At 36.7% G+C, this 17911-nt stretch overlaps 1 protein-coding gene across 2 annotated transcripts in view; it reads right to left on the bottom strand.

Annotated features, from left to right (window-relative positions):
- Nucleotides 1–106: 106 nt before the first annotated feature.
- The window catches only part of SLC44A5 (solute carrier family 44 member 5), a 162250-nt gene continuing 144445 nt past the window's right edge, over nucleotides 107–17911 (bottom strand). For both annotated transcript variants that reach the window (XM_070941259.1, XM_070941260.1), the window contains 10 exons: nucleotides 16650–16742; nucleotides 13600–13687; nucleotides 12654–12916; nucleotides 12055–12149; nucleotides 11059–11162; nucleotides 10758–10831; nucleotides 8368–8438; nucleotides 6376–6464; nucleotides 5014–5098; nucleotides 107–3706 (listed from right to left, as the gene is read on the bottom strand). In XM_070941259.1, the coding sequence (XP_070797360.1) occupies nucleotides 3594–3706; nucleotides 5014–5098; nucleotides 6376–6464; nucleotides 8368–8438; nucleotides 10758–10831; nucleotides 11059–11162; nucleotides 12055–12149; nucleotides 12654–12916; nucleotides 13600–13687; nucleotides 16650–16742 (1075 nt within the window). In that variant the 3' untranslated portion in view covers nucleotides 107–3593. The remainder of the gene's footprint in view (nucleotides 3707–5013; nucleotides 5099–6375; nucleotides 6465–8367; nucleotides 8439–10757; nucleotides 10832–11058; nucleotides 11163–12054; nucleotides 12150–12653; nucleotides 12917–13599; nucleotides 13688–16649; nucleotides 16743–17911) is intronic.

Below are 17911 nucleotides of genomic sequence, written 5' to 3'. Positions count from 1 at the left end.
GAAACCAATCCAATACTTCCATCTGCTGGCTCTTTTGTGCACAACAGCAAATGCCTGGCGAGATATATATATCTCACATATATTACACATGGGATGTTTTGGCATTTATTATACTGTAAACACTGGCGCAATAATATAATCAGCCCTTTAGAATCAGGTGGGCTAGATGCTGCACCAGTTCCATCAAGAAGGCCTTTGTCTCGGCTCTTGACTCGAAGGAGTGCAGGATCCAAGCCTATTTCAATCTTATCATCTCATCAAGAAATGATTTCTCTAGTACATTATGACTTCTCTAAAGCAAGGAAGTGCATTTGATCAAGCTTTAGCTTTATGTTAAAGCACTATATGCATAAAATGGACACTATAACAAACCGGTAGGGTTTGTCCTAATGATTAAGAAACACATCAGTCAAAGTTCAAAGCTATTTGCCTTTCAAAAATAAATTATTACTTAGTTTGCACATTAATGCTCATTCATTTCTGAGAAAGATATTCAGGAATTTTGCCTATCAGATGTACACTTTGCCATTATTGAACATTTCAAATTGGCTGAATGGCAGCCAAAATTCAGTGCTATTGCTTAGCATTTTCACTTTTTTTTTTAATTGTTTAGAATGTTTCCCTTAAGGGCATTTCTCCATTTTATTTCTGACTGGGTTTACTTGTTCAAGTACAGCCTATCCGCTATGTTCACACATATTAAATCAGTTTATTTTAACCATGGTTTGTTAAATAAAAACCAGACCAGAATAAAGATTGCTTGTGGAAAAAAAGTAATTTTGTGACTTCTTTGGCAAATTCTTAGTTTGTTTTTTCTCCTTTATGTGTTAGCTTCTTTGGAGTGATTGCTAAACCCCTGTTTTAATCAGTATGATAACAACATACATTTTACAGATGTCACTCCTGTTCTAATAATTGTTAGAATCAGTTCTAATTATTTAGAAACAATTCAGTATTATACCTAACAATTCCTAAAGACACCTAATGATGTCTGATGGTTGCATTGTGACTTAAAAGTGCATTCTTGCTATTTTTCAAATGAATATCATCAATTTATCTCAATTGAAAATATTTAAGACTAATCCGAAGATTTAATATGCAAGGACATGCTTAACAAGGACTAAGTCAATGATTTTGCCTACTATATATCAATGATGGGATTCAAATTTTTTTACTACCAGTTCTGTGGGCGTGGCTTGGTGGGTGTGGCTTGGTGGGTGTGGCAGGGGAAGGATACTGTAAAATCTCCATTCCCTCCCCACTCCAGAGGAAGATTACTGCAAAATCCCCATTTCCTCATGATCAGCTGGGACTCGGGAGGCAGAGAATAGATGTGGACTAGGCCAGACAGAGGTGGTATTTACCAGTTCTCCGAACTACTCAAAATTTCCGCTACCAGTTCTCCAGAACTGGTCAGAACCTGATGAATACCACCTCTGCTATATATCCCAAGATATTAACAGCATGCTAGGTGGGTTCATATATAGCCCTTATCTAATGTTTGAACAGACATTACAATGGGAAAATGTGGGTTTTTTAAAAAAAAAACAATGAATTACATATGATTCAATCTGCTCTCCAGTTATCCATGGATAAAAGTTGCCTTCTAGGGACATTCCGAATAGATAACACTCAATTGCTCAGTGCTCAAAGATTGTTGTAGTTAAGAGGCTCTATTCATCTTTTGATTTGTATATTTGCATGCAGGGAAACTAATTTGCTCTCCCTTTTAGTAGCACAGAAAGGAACAAATTTGCCTTTCTCTAAATGGAAAGGACCATTCCATTAGGGTAGGGCAGGCACACTCTTTTGGAGGCTCCAGCTGAGGGAAGGACAAATAACTCTAACCAGATCCCGGTTCCTCCTGTATCACTCCTGTTGTCCCAGAGAGCTCCTCAACCTTCTAGAACAGTTTTTGCTGTAGTAGGTAGAATTAGCAAAATATTCCCTCCTCCAGGAAAGCTAACTATGCACAAATCTGGATGAATTACACTTGTCTGGGTGAAAAAGTACATCTACTCACTGAAATGGCCATTCAGCTGAGTGCATATATATAATTTATTTCAGACTGATAGCTCTCTCAGGTGTTTTGGAATACAAATGATGTAAGCACCTTTCTCAAAAAAATATTCTCATCTGGAAATAAATTGCTCCTTTTAACAGAATGGACTTCTGGGAAAAGCTTCTCCTTTGCAACAGAAGAATTAAAATGCTGGGGAAAAAAACCACCTAAAATTCTATATTAATCCAATTAATATCGGTTGAACTTCCCAATTATCTTAAAACCAAGTCCATCTTGATGGTAGAACTAGGCTGTTCTGTTAAATGAATTTTGGAGGGTCCAATTTTAGAATGATAAGCTTGGCATTTGTGCAATAAGTTAGAGAAAAAAGTAGAATTACCGATGCAAATCTGGACACAAGTTTCAATCAGAACTGAGACCAATCACCCCTGTGTTAATGACAGAGTATAATGTCATGAGGGGATAATGGAATTCATGATTACATATTTTTAATACAATGTATCCTATTTCAAAAGCCTCTCATGATCCAGGAGAAACAGTATAACTAAAGCTACCCATTGTTTTAATGTTTAACAGAAATAAAACTTCATATGAGATAACTGCTAAATAAGCAGCATGACTGTGAAGGAACTCTGCTTAGAATATGTTCTCCCCAGCTTTTACTAATATAAAATGTGATTAATGATGTACTGTAATTGCATTTTGAATTCCAGTTATGAATAAGAAAAATGCATTTTTCTTCGCAAGACTGCATTCTATTTTATGATGCAGGATACTAATTTTTGATATTTACTCATTAATATTGCATCTGGTGGTGAACAGGGGCTATTGCATGACTTACATTTTTAAAAAAATGAATAATAGATATTGGTGTGACATTCTTTTTCTTTAAAAAAGTGAAGATATTTAAAGAATCTTTACCCTTTTTTTGAGAGAGAGAGAGATAAATCAGCAGGATCCCAATTTATCTCCATCTCAACTTTTAGGAGGCAACTGAATTAGCAATGTGCCCTTCCTTATAGGGAACCATTAATATATTTTAGTTACAGTTTAAGTAGCTGTCAATCAGCACATACAGTAAAAATACAGCCATAGCACCATCATTACAAATTTAGGACCACCTGCTGGTTACCGATAATCTTGATATGTTTATGGCTAATTAGGATACATTGTAGTGCTTTGAAAAATTGCCTGAATATCCTTTACAAATATACACCTATAAAAAAAGTTATCAAAATGGCTGTCATTTCAGACAGCAAAATCTCAGGTTAGAAAAGTTATTAAAACACTAAGAGCTAAAGGTTAAAAAAAAGAAGCTTCACATTTACACGTTTCCCATAGGCACTCTATAAAAACTATGATGTGACCTTATTTCACAGCGGTTAAAAAGACGTCTTGAAAATGTTGCCTGTTTGCTTATTTTTTAGATAGTACAAAGCAACACAAATGATTTATTAACCAGAAGCGTCATACTTTAAAAAAAAATCTTTTGTCTAAATCATACGCATTCTGCTTTTAAAATGTTTTTCCCTCCTCTTCCTTAAAACTAGCACTCTTGCAATTTTGAGCATTATCCCATTAACTTTTTGGGACTCAGTTCCTTCTTCCCCAAAATCCGGTGCAGACTAGCTGACATGTAGTAAGGTTTTGCTGTAGATCCGTCATTCCTTTCCAAGTCTTCGCCTGGGTAGAAAGTGGTCAAAAAGAGCCAAAGCAAAAAGCAGACATGCAGTCAAACCAAAACAAAGGAGAGATTCAGAAGAAAAAGAGGAAAAGAATCATTAGAATTCCTACAATGGTAGAGCTGAATTTCAGTGTGTGATGCCATTGCAGAATATCAAAAAAGCATTCATATAAGCAATTTCAGGTCAATACCAAACAAGTCATAGCTAAGTTGCATTAAGCCATGCTGTGATCCATATTTTTTGCCCATGCAACAGGTTAACTTTGAAGTTAAATAATTAACTTATACTTGGTGGTGAAGCACAGAACCCATCAATACTGTATTTCCACAGTAGTCTTGGGCAGAGTGGGTTGGGTTGGGATGAGGAGCATAATGGTAAATCAACTGCAATTATAAGATGATATGTTGACAGTTGATTCTTTTGGAATAAAATAGATTCTGATGACATGGAAAACTAGAAGACTAGGACTACAGTTCCCATGCAAGTATAGGTCATATAAAGGTCAAGTTTACAAATGGTTGATTCACAACCAAAAGATGGAGAGAGAAGATGGGAATCATAATTATTTATTGAGCTCTGGATCATTTTTCTAAAATTCTGTCTTTAGTGCTTTCCCAGTAGCAAGTGGGATTTCCACAACTAGGATGCTCAAAGACGTTTGTCATCTTTATAATTTCATAAGGATGGCTAAACTTATTTGCATACAGAGCACAGACTAGTGCAGGAACAGTTACTAATTCATGCTCCCAAGTAAAATATGGACAAAACTCAGCAGCCCTTTTTCATGCGGCTGTTGACAAAAATAGGATTGCCAACATGATCGCCAACGTCCGATGACGGATATGGCACAAGAAGAAGAAGAAGAAATATATATTCCAGCTCTTTTAAAGCCAACCTGGTTGCAGAAGAGGAAATATGTTACTTTAAGTTCAACCAACACAGCTGTCATGATTAAAACAGCAAGGATGTTATTAGCAAGAACACATAACACTTATCTACTTAAATGCTGCTGGACAAAATGAAGCTATAAAATACTTAGTAGTTAGTAATTATTATGGAGCAGTTTCTCAAAAAAACCATAATGGTAATTAGCATTTAGTAATAGGTCACTAGCTGACTAATGAAATCACATCTGACATGTGATTGCCCATGCAATAAAAATTTCAACTGAGTAAACTGTAACAAGAGAAGCAAGAAACAGATCCCTCCAACATGTTCATGGATTTTGTTAGGAAGTTGAATTACCAGTCCTTTATCTGAGCATTACTGAAAGAGGAAATAAATCACAAAAGGCTGATGACTTACAAAAACAGAGGAAAAGTGTGTCAACACACATTGCATAGACACTGAAGAATCCATGTGCAACCAGATATGACCCTAAAATGACGGTCTGGGAAAAAAAGGAAACCATGTTAAATTTACATTATTATTTTTTTAAAAAAATTATTTATAATACAACACAATATAACAAACACAAAACACATAATATAAATTCCTTTTTTACAACTGTTTTGTAACGGTCATCTTCTAATATTTACATCTTCCCCTATTTCCCCTTATACTGTACTTTTCCTTCTTGTCACTTTTTCTCTTATTTACATTATAATTCCTAACAATCATATTAATTTTGTACATTTTATACATTGTCCTATAAACCTTTTACATTTATTATTTCTCCTCTTTCATTATTGTTCACTATTTCTAATCTCCAGCCAGTGTACCATTTGTTCCATATTACATAGTACTCCATATCTTCCTTTTCTTTCAGTTCTTTTGTTAATTTGTCCATCTCAGCACACTCTAAGATTTTTGTTATCAATTCTTCCTCTGTTGGTGTATTTTTATTTTTCCAATTTTGTGCAAATGATATTTGTGCGGCCGTTATAATATTTACATTATTGTGATAGTTTTTCTGAAGATATTCCTGACTCTAAATTTACCAAGTAACAGTGATTCCACAGTCCTCCCTCCTCTCCATGCCCTAGCAGATTTACTAGAACTGGTGCAGTGGACAAGGCTGTTAATAGCAAAGTACAATGTTATTAATAGATTTCTGGATGGGATACTGTAGTTTCAAGTTACATCTTTCTTTAATGTTACACTAACCCATTGCGAACTATGCTGGTAATCCATTGCTTCTTCTGTCTTGCCCAACCTTTCTTTAAAGGCACATAGTACATAGTCAGGGACTTCTTTCTTTTTAAAAAAATCCAAACAGAGGTGCAGAAGAGCAAGGCAGATAGGGGAAAGCAAACAACCTGGGATCTCCCTATGTTTTGGGTTCCAATGTCCATCAGCCCTATCCAATATGAAAGCAGCAAGTTAATCTCTAAAGATGTAATCCAAACTATCTGGAGAAGATCATGCTACTTGCCCAAAATATGAATTGGAATCCAAGTATCAAGTCAAATTTGATCCCCCACCCATTCCTGAACGTGAATCAGAGCTAATCTGTGGAGACTGAGATAGTACTGTAGCTGCAGACACTTTCCCCAGAGTGTATCTGAACAGCAATAAGCAAAGATGTTTTAAATAAATCAGAATCAAAAGAAATCAAAGTGTGGGATTGCTTGTTTTGTTAGGGGCTGGAGAGGCATGATCCCGATCGTCTCGCCATGCCAGAAGCCAACCTCATGCTTGGACCTTTAATTCTTCATTTGAACTTACCAAGAGGGGGACCCAATAATAATTCAGTGAAGGTGCTTCTTGTGCAAATGCTGGTATCCTGTGTGTGAAGAAAAAGAAGGCTAGAACACCTGCAGGAGAGACAAAAAAATCCACAGAGTATTAGCTACAATATGTCTTAGTTAGATTTCAAAGCTCTTTTATCTCTCATATTTTGAAACAAACAATATAGTTTGCAATAGATAATTCCATGTCTGGGAATATACATAAATGTCCTGTATAAATGATTTATTTTTAAAAGAGCCATGGTGGCACAGAGATTAGAATGCTGTATTGCAGGGTAACTCTGCCAACTGCTAGGAGTTTGATCCCGACAGGCTCAAGGTTGACTCATCCTTCCAAGGTTGGTAAAAGGAGGATCCAGACTGTTAGAGGCAATATGTTGATTTGGTAAACTGCTTAGAGAGGGCTATAAAGCACTGTGAAGCGGTATATAAGTCTAAGTGCTATTGCTATTCAACTATTTACCCCCAAGCCATTTAGGCATCTCCATTTAAACATACCTGCATTTTCAGAAACAGGGCCCATGAGAGTTTTTATAACATAATTTTTCAAACAATAAATCCCTACATTAATTATCCTTGGTATTTGTAGTGGTCTAAAATTCGCATTCCAATTAATTATCTGTGAATAATTCATGCAACCAGAAGATTTTAATTTATTTTATCATTCCTTCTGTCTCTTTTTAATAACATGTGCAGTTACCAAAACAGAAAAGAAACCCAAACTTGATTTTAAAAAAAGCTTATCTAGTTTATTTCTTGCAGAACATTTAACTACTTTCAATTAATCTTATTCAGTATGTTTAGTGATAAATTGAGATACTAATTTAGAATAACAGCTATGCTAAGCAGGAAGGAGAAAGAATGTAAATTAATTAGTTCCAGAAATTTATTCTTAAGCACAAGGGAAGCATGAAGTAATTTCACTGTTAAATGGTTTCATTTCAGACAACTCTCATTCATTTTCTAGTTATAAAATAATGTGCATAATATACATATATAATATACAAATAATATACAAATTCTTTTAATTCAGAACACTTATCTTTTGATCTGCTGCTGGGGAATATTTATTACAGGTAGTCCTTGAGTTTATGACCACAACTGAGTCCAAAATTTATGTTGGTAAGAGAGACAGTTATTATATGAATTTTGCCCCATTTTGCAACCTTTCTTTCAACAATTGTTAAGTGAATCACTGCAATTGTTGAGTTAGTAACACTAAGGCTTCCCCATTGACTTTGCTTGTCAGAAGGTCACAAAAGGTGATCACATGACCCCAGGACATTTCAACCTTCATAAATATGAGTCAGTTGCCAAATGGCTTAATTTTGATCACATGGAGATGCTGCAATGGTCGTAAGTGTGAAAAATGGTCATAAGTCACTTTTTTCAGTGCCATTGTAATCTTGAACGGTCACTAAACAAACTGTTGTAAGTTGAGGACTACCTGTATTAGTTCTTTGCCATGATTAGATCACTTCCTAGCTGATAACAGCCTCATTCCCTGTGATAATCTCTGTGGGAATGGTCCACCCTATCCTTGCACAATTGCGGTCAATTGTGCTCATAAGTCAAAGACTACCCATACAGGAGTTTTGTGTCAACAATCCGCTTACCATGACCAACGGCCTTAAGAAAACTGAAAACAATGAATGTGAGTTAATTGATTAGAACTAATGTTGTAGTAATATATTAATCAGTGTTCAACTAGAGCAGGGTGGGCAAATGTGGCTCTTTTACAACCTGTGGACTTCAACTCCCAGAATTCCTGAGCCAGCTGGCTCAGGAATTCTGGGAGTTGAAGTCCACAGGTTGTAAAAGAGCCACATTTGCCCACCCCTGATAGAGGAAATAACGTGTATAATGGATTTTTTTTTTAGTTCTGTATTTTGTATTTTAATTTTTTTCTAAATAAAATAAAATAAAATAACACACACAGACACACAAATGAATCAGTTGATTGACTCACCCACAGCTCCAGCAACGAGGAGTTTACCCAGGAATAATAAGAAGTCTGTTACTTTATCCAGGACTGCAACCCTGTGCAACAGATAAGAAAACTGATATTATTATTATGTTGTTTTAAGCCCCAAAGGCAGTAAGGTCTGTATCTACTGTTAAGGTTACTTTGATAACTACGTGACCTACTATTTCTATCTACCTAAAGGATCTCATTTTAGAGAAAGATTTAAAACCTGATAATTAATTTCCTCAGAGAAATTAGTATTTTAAATTATTGAAGGGGAAAAGCAGATATTCTTTTGTTTGCTGGATTGTGGTCGTAACTCGAGGACTACTTCTATATCAGGCCAGGTATGCCAACCATTTTGTTTCCTTGGGCCACACGGAGTGAAGAGGAATTGTCTTGAGCCATATATGAGATATATAATAATCTCTCTCTCTCTCCCTCCCTCCCTGTCTCTGTCTCTGTCTCTGTCTCTCTCTCTCTCTCTCTCTCTCTCCCTCCCCCCTCCCTCCCCCCCCTCTCTCCCTCCCTCCTTCTCTCTCTGTATCAATAATGTTAAAGGTTAAGATTTTGTGGGGGCTACATTACTAGCTATCCAGGGCTGCATGTGGCTGACAGGATGCAAGTTGGACATGCCTGTACCATAGTTTTACTCTATATTCTCTTGGACTTCCATGAATAAAGCTAGATGTGGAGAAGAACTGTTCAAGTGGTCCTCGAATTAGGACCACAACTGAGCCCAAAATTTCTGTGGCTAAGTGAGACATTTGTTAAGTGAATTTTGCCCCATTTTACAATCTTTCTTGCCACAGTTGTTAAGTGAATCACTGCAGTTGTTAAGTTAGTAACAGAGTTGTTAAGTCTATCTGGCTTCCCCATTGACTTTGCCTTTCAGAAGTCATAAAAGGGACGACCACGTGACCCTGGGACATTGAAACCATCATAAATATGAACCAATTGCCAAGTGTCTGAATTTTGATACATGACCATGGGGATGCTGCAAAGGTCGTAACCTGAAAATGTGAAAAATGGTCATAAGTCACATCTTTCAGTACTGTAATAATTTTGAATGGTCACTAAATGAACTGTTGTAAGTTGAGGACTACCTGTATTTAGGGCTGCTACAAGTTGAATACAGCTCTCTACACCATTAAATCATGTCCCAGATCGAATGGGAAGCTGTACTGGGGAGACCTGTTTTATGTTTGCATTCTTTATCCTACTGGAACATCTTAGTACAAAATTCCTGGGAATACTGTAGGTTTATTTGTTCATTTTGTGTCCCTCCTTCTTCTATCTGTTATATGTACATACCTCTGCACCATGGCAATCTTTTATTAACAAAACTGCCCAAGAAGATAAAAACTGAAAATGTTTGGGTTTAATTCTTTTATTAATATTCATATGATGTGAGATGGATGGCGTGTGCACTTAAATAAAATAAATATAACATTTTTCAAATTAACTCAAATAAATCTATGTTAGGGTCTATTAACTATATTCTTTGTGAATATATCACAAACTTGTTTGTAGCATTAGTTCATAATTTAAAGTTTCTACTGTGTTTCTCCAAAAAGAAGGCCGGGTCTTATTTTCTTTTGAACCCTGAAAAAACGGGTAGACCTTCTTTTTGGAGGGTTCTAATTATTGACTCACCTCGCAGTGGTGGCACTGACAGCCCCACCCAGCAGGAGCCCGCTGCTGGCCCGCTTCTTCTGCAGCCACTTGCTGTCACTAGTACGAATTGCCCCGGCCTCCATTTCACCTTCAGATGCCTGCCGGAAACCCTCTGCAGCTGATAACAGAGATAATAGAAGGCTGGAGATGCCTCCCGGCAGGCAACTAAAAGCAAAATGGAGGCCATGGTGATGCGTGCAAGTGGCGGCAAGCAGCCGCAGAAAAAAGTGAGGCAGGTGTTGGGGTGTGCGAGGCCAGGTAAGTAGGGCAGTTCCGCTCCCTATCCCCACCCTAGCTTATTTTTTACCTATGTGCCTAGCCCCACCCCCTGCACACTGGGGTGGGTGGGATCTTAATTAGGGCTAATTTTGTGGGTGGGGCTTAATTTGATCATATGCACTCAAAAACATGACAGGGCTTCTTTCAAGGTGGGTCGTCTTTTTGGAGAAACACGGTATCTCTGCCACTGTGTGAAACAATTAAAAATGTGATCTAGCCTTTAAATGTGATCTGTTCCTAAATTTGAATTCTTTAAAAGGATTGCATTTGCAACTCCAAGAATTCTGGACAGGACAGCATCATGGAATTAATGGTTCAAAATATCTAGAGGCACCAGTCTTAGACAAATGAGAATAACATGAATATTTAAAACATTAATCAAGCACATTTTTAGTGAGGGCAAATATATGGAGCATTATGGGATTATACTTTCTTACCTCACCACATTTCTCATGAGAAGAAAGAACGCTTCCCTTGCTGAAGTGCAAAAGTTTTTACCATAGATTGCAATCTGCGGAATAGTAACAGCTGTTAACATATGCTAAAGTTTTCTGAGACTAGATATTAAAGTATCTTTTAGTATGCAGAAACAAAGATATAAACATTTCAATTCAAAAATAATTTAAATACTATGGTTTAAACCATTATATTAAAAATTTGGAAAACTGGCATTGCCACATCAGTTATAGTCTGCATAGAAGTGTATTGGAAAAGGAGAGAGTGAAAAAGAAACCCTACCATGATGTAAGCATTCCTGTTTATAAATTTAAGGAATTTTTCCAAGCACCAAAAACAGCATTTGAGGCAGCAAAGCAAGAATTTAGCAAATGCATTTTGTGAGCCTGCATGAAAGAGAGAAAACATTTCTTAACAATTACAAAATGCCAATATGATGCCATATATAAGATTTTATATGGTGCATGAGAACTGGAGATGTAGAATAAAGTGGGGTTGAATAAAGCTTTAAATATTTAAATAAAATATTTAAATATTTTAAACAAAGCAATATTCACTCTATCAATGGTCAGAAACTTTCTCATTCATGGCTTGTTGTAAAGTACATTTTCCCAAAGTTCATTACATGGAAACACTGGAGCAAGATATATAAACCAATTGTGGTTTAGGCCCTTTATGGTTATAAATGCTTCCGCCAAATTTGTGTTTCATATGAATGAGAAGGCATACAAGTGTTCATAACCTGAAAAAGGGAAGTCTTATTTCATGAAAGCGCTCCATGGCATAGGACCCGGGTACCTTCGAGACCGTCTTCTGCCACCAATAGCCTCCCACCGGCCAGTCCGCTCCCACAGAGAGGGTCTCCTCAGGGTGCCATCGGCCAAGTTATGTCGGCTGGCGACACCCAGGGGGAGGGCCTTCTCTGTGGGAGCCCCAGCCCTGTGGAATGAACTGCCCCCGGAAATACATAAGATCTCCGACCTCCGGGTGTTTCGCTGCGCACTGAAGACCCTGTTGTTCCGCCAGGCTGGCCTATCAACATAATAATTTTAAATTGGGGTATTTTAAATTTCTGGGGTTTTAAATTGAGCCAAATCTATTTAATCATTTTAATTTTTAACTGCTGTTTTGTCTTGTGTTTTTAAATAGGCTGTACACCGCCCTGAGTCCTTCGGGAGAAGGGCGGTATAGAAATAAAATTATTATTATTATTATTATTATTATTATTATTATTATTATTATTATTATTATTATTATTATTATTATTATGAAACTCACCCTTAAGTTTGTGATCAAGGTATTCCAGGATTACTCTAATTAGTTGAACCACTGCAAGAATTAAGGAGCCAAATGCTAAAGAACCTGTATGATACCTAAAGGGGAAAAAAAATTCAAATTCAAATACCTAAAGAAAACAAAATTCAGGAAGAAGCATGTTATTAGACATTGTACAGTTACAAAAAAGGTTAATATGACTGATAAAAATTCTACTATACAACATTATGAATTACAACATGTATTCATCATATATTCATTTAGCCAAATGCTAAAGAACCTGTATGATACCTAAAGAAAAAAAAATTCAAATGTTACTCTTCAAGAAGAAACATGTTACTAGATATTGTACAGTTACAAAAATGGTTAATATGGCTGATATATAACATTATGGATTACAACATGTATTCATCAGGTGTGTGTGTGTGTGTGTGTGTGTGTGTGTGTGTGTGTGTGTGTATGTGAATTTGTAGTTCTAATTTACTGCTATTTCTAGGATCAAAGGGAAGTTATAGATACATTTAAAATCTATCTGTGTGAAAACATGACAGGGAAGTCAGAGGGAGAAGTGAATTCAAACACTGACGTAACATTTTACTTACCGTATTGCTCGTCCAAATGAAGAAAAGAGAGGGCAGGGTGGGATGTCAGCAGGTTTTCGGAAGGCCCAATAATAAGAAGCAAAGGCACCAGCAAGAGTACATTGACCCAATGCGATCGAAAAATTGACCAGCCAGAGAAAGACAAACACATTGATAATTTGAAAGACTAAGATGTAGCGGTGATATAGACTTTCTCCCCCGTAGAAAGCAAATGTACACTGTGCCCCTGGACATAGTTTGGTCGCATTAGTAGTGTTGAAAGTCTGTTCAGGGACAAAAGAAAAATAATCAATTGGAGATATGAAGTGATTTCAATACAGTCTCAAACTGTGAATCTTTCCATTGTTAGGCGAATGGACAGAGAACAACAGAGGGCAGTGTTCAGCTAATGATTGCATAAGTATTAGTGATACTCATGTACAGTATATTTAACATTTGGGATAGTGAGATAACTGTATTGTGTAACGTATTATAAAAACAGCTTGAGATAGACTGCATAAGCACAATCAAAATACTAGATCTGATATTATTAAAAAACCCAGAACTTCTGCAAGTGAAGGAAATTTTGCTTTAGCAGAATTCAAGCTGTTAAAATAGTTCTTACAAATCATCCTAAATGCCTAAACAAGTTGACACATTTTAGGCAGTACTGTGTCTTGTGGTTGTATATGCTTCACAGGCTTCAGTAGATATCCAATGTTTCTAACAGTTTCAGAAAACTCTTAACAAAGTTAATCAAACAACCAATAACTTAATCTCCTATATGTGTCTGGTCAATGCAAGCTTCTCTCATTAAATGCTACACTCACTTACAATTAGAGTAGACTGAAAAGATTCATTTGTACAAATTTGTCAGAAGCAATGTGGGGAATTTAAAGCATAGGGCATTATGAAAGGATAGGGCATTAACTAATGAAGGATTAGAACGTAAATGGGTTTTGCTTACCTCTGGATAACAGGTCAAATTTGCATACTTGCATAAACTTTGATTAGCCATAACTTTGTACACAGGTTCTCCTGAGGTAGCCAGGAAACTTAATTGGGTTAAGTAACAAACAGAATCAAATAGTCACAGTATGTAACATTCTACCAAGAGGAAGAGTCACAAAGAATACATTTAATTTCCTTTGTTTTTTAATGACTAACTCAGGATATGATAACCATAGTATGCATGCATTTTCTAAGAACCTATCTGCCTGATATGCAGCTAATTAATCAGAGGTATAAAATTTGTTATTCTTTTACTTAATATCAAGGACATCTTTGCTGGTAATTTTGGGCACCAGGTGAAAAAAGAAATAGTACAGCTCAAAGATCACATACACAACAGTGCAAAACTTGCATTTTATGTAAGGATTTCACCCACAATTAATCAGTGGGAAGAGAAGTTCTGGGAAGGAATGTAAGCATGTAAATAAGTAATTAAGAAACCACTGAAGAACAGAAGATATTTTATGCATACTGAATTTTGTAAGGTTCTCTTCATTTATTTACTTGAATAAATCAAGTGTTCTCAAACTTTCTGCACTTTTGATGGCAAAAAAAAATCACGATACTTGAATCAATTAAAGGGTAAGAGATCAAGATTTCTTCCTATGCAAAATATAGCTTCTATTGAAGGAGGTTAAGATGCTTGCTTCTTTCATGCTTTAGCAAAGAAATGATAAATTGGATAGGTTTGAATTATGACAATTTTGCATACGCATAGAGTTTAAAACTGGTTGCTGAATGCATTAAAAGCACCCTCTAAAGGATGCCATAGAATAAATGGAGTGTTTAACAAATTATTAATATTGAGCAGGGAATAACAAGCTTGTATGATTTCTCCTTGATTGTTTAATGCATTTAGGGATCAGTGTATAAGCAAAGCTTGTTAGAAGTGTGCTGGTTAGGAAGGTGAATATATCTATAATTTGTATGCATATTCTTGATGGAGCATGTAAATGATTTCCAGCAAATGCAGCAAATGATATGGTTGTGAATAATATTGAATTAATCACCAAAGCACTTAATTCTGACAGGAAGATTGTGATGAATGATTGCAAGTTATAGATAAACTGCAAAAAACTAGAGTATATGAATTTGTGTGCTATTACACTGTTTCCCTGAAAATAAGCCCAATTGGCCTTTTGAGCGCATGTGCTAAAATAAGCCTCTCCCTGAAAATAAGTCCTCTGCAAAATTATTTAAACACAGAGCTGGAAATCAGGTAAGACGGCAAGAGGAGCCCCATCTTGCTCCACGCGCCTCAAAATAATAAGACCTCCCTGAAAAGCGCTTATTTCGGAGTTCAAAAAAATATAAGACAGGGTCTTATTTTTGGGGAAACACAGTATAATGGGAAATGGAGATATTTTAACATGTGCAAATGAGGGTGAAAAGTAATGGTGCTATGTAATCTACTACAAAGAAAGATTATTGAAAGAAGTGTATTATAGCATGCTTCTACCCACTATGATATATGTAAGTAAGAGTAGACTAAGACTAAGTTGAATGCAGTGGGAATGGCTTACTTAAGAAATGTGTTTAATAGCAAAAGAAAAAAAATAGATGAGTGAAGAATACAAACATGGATTGAATATAAGAATGAAAATATGAAAAGAAGCATGGGAGAAGAATGTTGGTGTGGTCACAAAGAATAAATTAGGATTGAATCGTTGACTAAAGGAGAGGAGGAAGTTAAGGAGGAAACATGATAAACGAGACTAGTGAAGCCTTATCTACTGGTTCCCAAAGGAATGCAGCAAGTGTGGTGAGATTCTTGTAATATAAGTGACCGACAATAATGAAACTGCTGTGTCCTGTTCATGAAGTTGACCTGGAACCTTGTACCTGACAACTGAATTACCAATATCTGAAGGAAGAAATAATGGATCTAGAGGAAGAGCAGAATAAGGAAGCTGTAATGGAATGGCATTAAAAGATCTGCAAAAAGAAAGAGGTGAGAAGCCTACAGAATAAAAGGCACTGTATGGAGTACAGGAAGTCCTTGACAACAGTTCATTTAGTAACCGTTCAAAGTTACAATGATACTGAAAGAAGGGACTTATGACCATTCTTCACACTTACGACCGTTCCAGCATCCCCATCATCATGTGATCCAAATGCAAGATGCTTGCCGTTGATGTGTCCTAAGGTCATCTTTTGCAACCTTTTGACAAGCAAAATCAATGGGGAAGCCAGATTCACTTAACAACTGTCTTACTAACTTATCAACTGCAGTGATTCACTTCACAACTGTGGGAAGAAAGGTTGTAAAATGGAGCAAAACTCACATAACAAATGTCTCACTTATCAACAGAAATGTTGGACTCAACTGTGGTCATAAATCGAGGACTATCTGTAATATAAAAATCCACAAGGATAGTTTGCTAGGGTAGAAGAATATGGGAAGGTATACAGATAGTCCTCAACTTACAACCATTCTTTTAGTGACCATTCAAAGTTACACCAATACCAAAAAGTGAAGTATGACCTATCTTTGCACTTATGACCACTGCAGAATTCCCATGGTCACATGATCAAAATCCAGGCACTTGGCATGTATTTATGACAGCTGCAGTATCTCAAGGTCATGTGATCACCATTTGCAACCTTCACAACTGGCTTCCGGCAAGCAAAGTCAATGGGAGAAGCAAGGTTCACCTAACAACTACATGATTCACTGAACAACTGCAGTGATTTGTTTAACTGTGCCAAGCAAAGTCATAAAAACTGCCTTGCTTAGCAATGCAAATTCTGGTCCTAACTGTGGTTGTATGTTGAGGACTACTGTAGTATATGGTGTTGTATAACGTTTAGCAATGTTTCCTTTTTGTTACTTCCATTCCTTTTTTAAGAATTTACTATTTATCACTCTTTTCTGGATTCCATATAACGTTCCTAAATGGGAATAGTGTGATGAATACTTAGTGTATGCATGTATGTGCCAATAAAGTGCTCACCTGGAGATGTGAAAATAACCTGTAACCACTTACTCTTTGATAAAAAGGATACACGGCTGTCACTGCCCAGTATGAAATGCAGATGGCGATAAGAATAAAGGTTATAATTGGATAGAATAATGTAGACATGATGTATCCAATTGCCCTAAACAAATAAACAAATAAATGATTAAAGTTATTCAATTTATCAGATGTCAGCTGCAAAACAATCAACTTTGTATACAGCATACCAAATTTCTACTGTGATTTCTATTCCTTGTGTGTAAGTTTTCATTATGCAAATTGTTATGGTATATGTTGTCATAAAAATGTAAATTTCCACAATGCCATATTCATTGGCCGTAACTAACAGATCCCCTTCCCATCCATTTGTCCATTAACATAAAGTTCATGCAAACAATATTTCTTTAAATTAAAAAAAAATGCTTATGTACCTATGTTTTTATTTCTGATGCCCTTTAGTTATTTATTATACAAGTTGTAAAAAATAGAATAGAATAGAATTTTTTATTGGCCAAGTGTGATTGGACATACAAGAAATTTGTCTTGGTGCACATGCTCTCAGTGTACATAAAAGAAAAGATACGTTCATCAAGGATCATAAGGTACAAGACTTAATGATAGTCATTGATAAGCAATCAGGAAACAATATCAATATAAATCGTAAGGATACAAGCAACAAAGTTACAGTCATAGTCATAAGTGGAAGAAGATGGGTGGTGGGAACGATGAGAAGATTAATAGTAGTGCAGACTTAGTAAATAGTTTGACAGTGTTGAGGGAATTATTTGTTTAGCAAAGTGATGACGTTCAGGAAAAAACTGTTCTTGTGTCTAGTTGTTCTGGTGTGCAGTGCTCTATAGCAGTGATGGCCAACCTTTTTGCCGTTGCGTGTCAAAAGCGGGGGGAGTGTGGGGGGGGTCGCGCATGCACGTGCCCACACCCATAATTCAATGTGCTCCGCCCCCCACCCATGGATGTGCGACCTCCCCCGCACTCACCCTGTTTTGGCATGTGATGGTCCAGTGGGCCCAGTAGGCCCATTTTTTCACCCTCCCCAGGCTCCAGAGCCTTTCTAGGAACCTGGGGAAGGCGAAAACGTCCTTCCCCACCCCCCAGAGGCCCTCTGAAGGCTGGAAACAGACCGCTTCCCACATGCCGGAGCTGAGCTAGAGCAATGCTCACTTGCCCACAGATATGGCTCTGCGTGCCACCTGTGGCACGCATGCCATAGGTTCGCCATCACAGCTCTATAGTGTCATTTTGAGGGTAGGAGTTGAAACAGTTTATGTCCAGGATGTGAGGGCCTACTGT

Source organism: Pituophis catenifer, unplaced genomic scaffold (assembly GCF_029215685.1).
Source record: "Pituophis catenifer annectens isolate HBS135680 unplaced genomic scaffold, rPitCat1.0.hap2 SCAF_3, whole genome shotgun sequence".
In the NCBI taxonomy this organism is placed as follows: Eukaryota; Metazoa; Chordata; class Lepidosauria; order Squamata; family Colubridae; genus Pituophis; species Pituophis catenifer.
This window is presented reverse-complemented; position numbering and strand designations above follow the sequence as displayed.